Raw genomic sequence first — 1,774 nt, forward strand, 5'->3', positions numbered from 1 at the left:
CTCCATCTCTCTCTGTCCCGTCTTTCTCTCGTGTCTCTTTCTGTGTCTCTATCTCCCTCCGTCCCTCCCTCCCTCTCCCCCCTCTCTCCTCGTTCTCTCGTGTCTCTGTCTTTCTCTATGTCTCTGTCCCCCTCTCGTCTCCCTCTTCTCCGTCCCCGGGATCCTTGAAGACCGAGAGGACGATTCCCGAGGACGCGGTGACTGTCCCCCGGTGCCATGGACTCGGACGCCAGCCTGGTGTCCAGTCGCCCATCGTCACCAGAACCGGATGACCTTTTCCTGCCTGCCCGGAGCAAAGGCGGCAGCGGCGGCGGCGGCGGCTTCACGGGGGGCACCGTGTCGTCGTCCACGCCGAGCGACGGCCCGCCGGAGCTGAGCGCCGAGCTGCGCGGGGCCGTGGGAGCGGCGGGCGCGCACGCGGGGGACAAGCCGGGCGGCGGCGGCTTCAAGTCGTCCTCGTCGTCCAGCACGTCGTCGTCCACATCGGCGGCGGCCGCCTCGTCCACCAAGAAAGACAAGAAGCAGATGACGGAGCCCGAGCTGCAGCAGCTGCGGCTGAAGATCAACAGCCGCGAGCGCAAGCGCATGCACGACCTCAACATCGCCATGGACGGGCTGCGCGAGGTCATGCCGTACGCGCACGGGCCGTCGGTGCGCAAGCTCTCCAAGATCGCCACGCTGCTGCTGGCGCGCAACTACATCCTCATGCTCACCAACTCGCTGGAGGAGATGAAGCGGCTGGTGAGCGAGATCTACGGCGGCCACCACGCCGGCTTCCACCCCTCGGCCTGCGGCGGCCTGGCCCACTCGGCGCCGCTGCCCGGCGCCGCGGCGCACCCCGCGGCCGCCGCGCACCACCCCGCGGTCCACCACCCGATCCTCCCGCCCGCCGCCGCCGCCGCCGCCGCCGCGGCCGCCGCCGCCGCCGTGTCCAGCGCCTCGCTGCCCGGCTCCGGCCTCTCCTCGGTCGGCTCCATCCGGCCCCCGCACGGCCTGCTCAAGTCCCCGGCGGCCGCGGCGGCCGCCCCGCTGGGCGCCGGGGGCGGCGGCGGCGGCGGCGGGGGCGGCGGCGGCGGCGGCGGCTTCCAGCACTGGGGCGGCATGCCGTGCCCGTGCAGCATGTGCCAGGTGCCGCCGCCGCACCACCACGTGTCGGCCATGGGCGCCGGCAGCCTGCCGCGCCTCACCTCCGACGCCAAGTGAGCCGGCGGGCGCCGGTGCGGACTGGAGAGCTAGGGGCACCCCCACCCCCCAGATCCCCGATGGCGGCGGGGAAGCGAGGACAGGCTGGCTGGCGCCGGGGCGCAGACGCCGGGTCGGGGAGGGAGGGGACTGGGAAAGGGAGGATGGGGACGCCAGCATTGGGGATGCGGGGCGCGGGGGGGGGGGGGCGCAGTGGCCGATGGTCAAGTCCCCAGCCTCCTTCACTCGGACCCTGGTTTTCCTGGTGTTCAGACTCTGGCCCCCCACCACGGAGCATCGTGGAGGGGTGCGGGGAGCGGGGGACATCGAGGACACCGAGGACAGATTCCTCCTCCTCCTCCTCCTCCTCGTTTCTTGGCTCGCGGGAGACGCTGGGGACCGCACGGCAGAAGCCACGTCTGGGTCTCCATCCCCCCCCCCCCGGGTCGTCCCTGGCCAAGGGCAGTGGGCGAGCTGAAGCTGGCGCGGCTTCCGCAAGCACTTTCCCTGTCCGCGTCCCATCTCCATATTCCTTAGAACTGTGGCTGAGGTTCCTGGTGTCCCCTGGTGAGTGAGGGGCGGGGGTGGGGGT

General features: G+C 72.0%; 1 protein-coding gene across 1 annotated transcript; it reads left to right on the forward strand.

The window, feature by feature from the left end:
- The first annotated feature begins 204 nt into the window (after positions 1 to 204).
- On the forward strand, positions 205 to 1,233 carry Olig2 (oligodendrocyte transcription factor 2). The gene has a single exon (XM_042687350.1). The coding sequence runs from the start codon at positions 217 to 219 to the stop codon at positions 1,201 to 1,203; it is 987 nt and encodes a 328-aa protein (XP_042543284.1). The 5' UTR covers positions 205 to 216; the 3' UTR covers positions 1,204 to 1,233.
- Positions 1,234 to 1,774: the final 541 nt, after the last annotated feature.

The sequence above is a fragment of the Dipodomys spectabilis genome, unplaced genomic scaffold (genome assembly GCF_019054845.1).
Source record: "Dipodomys spectabilis isolate Male_0828 unplaced genomic scaffold, ASM1905484v1 ptg000107l, whole genome shotgun sequence".
Taxonomy (NCBI): Eukaryota; Metazoa; Chordata; class Mammalia; order Rodentia; family Heteromyidae; genus Dipodomys; species Dipodomys spectabilis.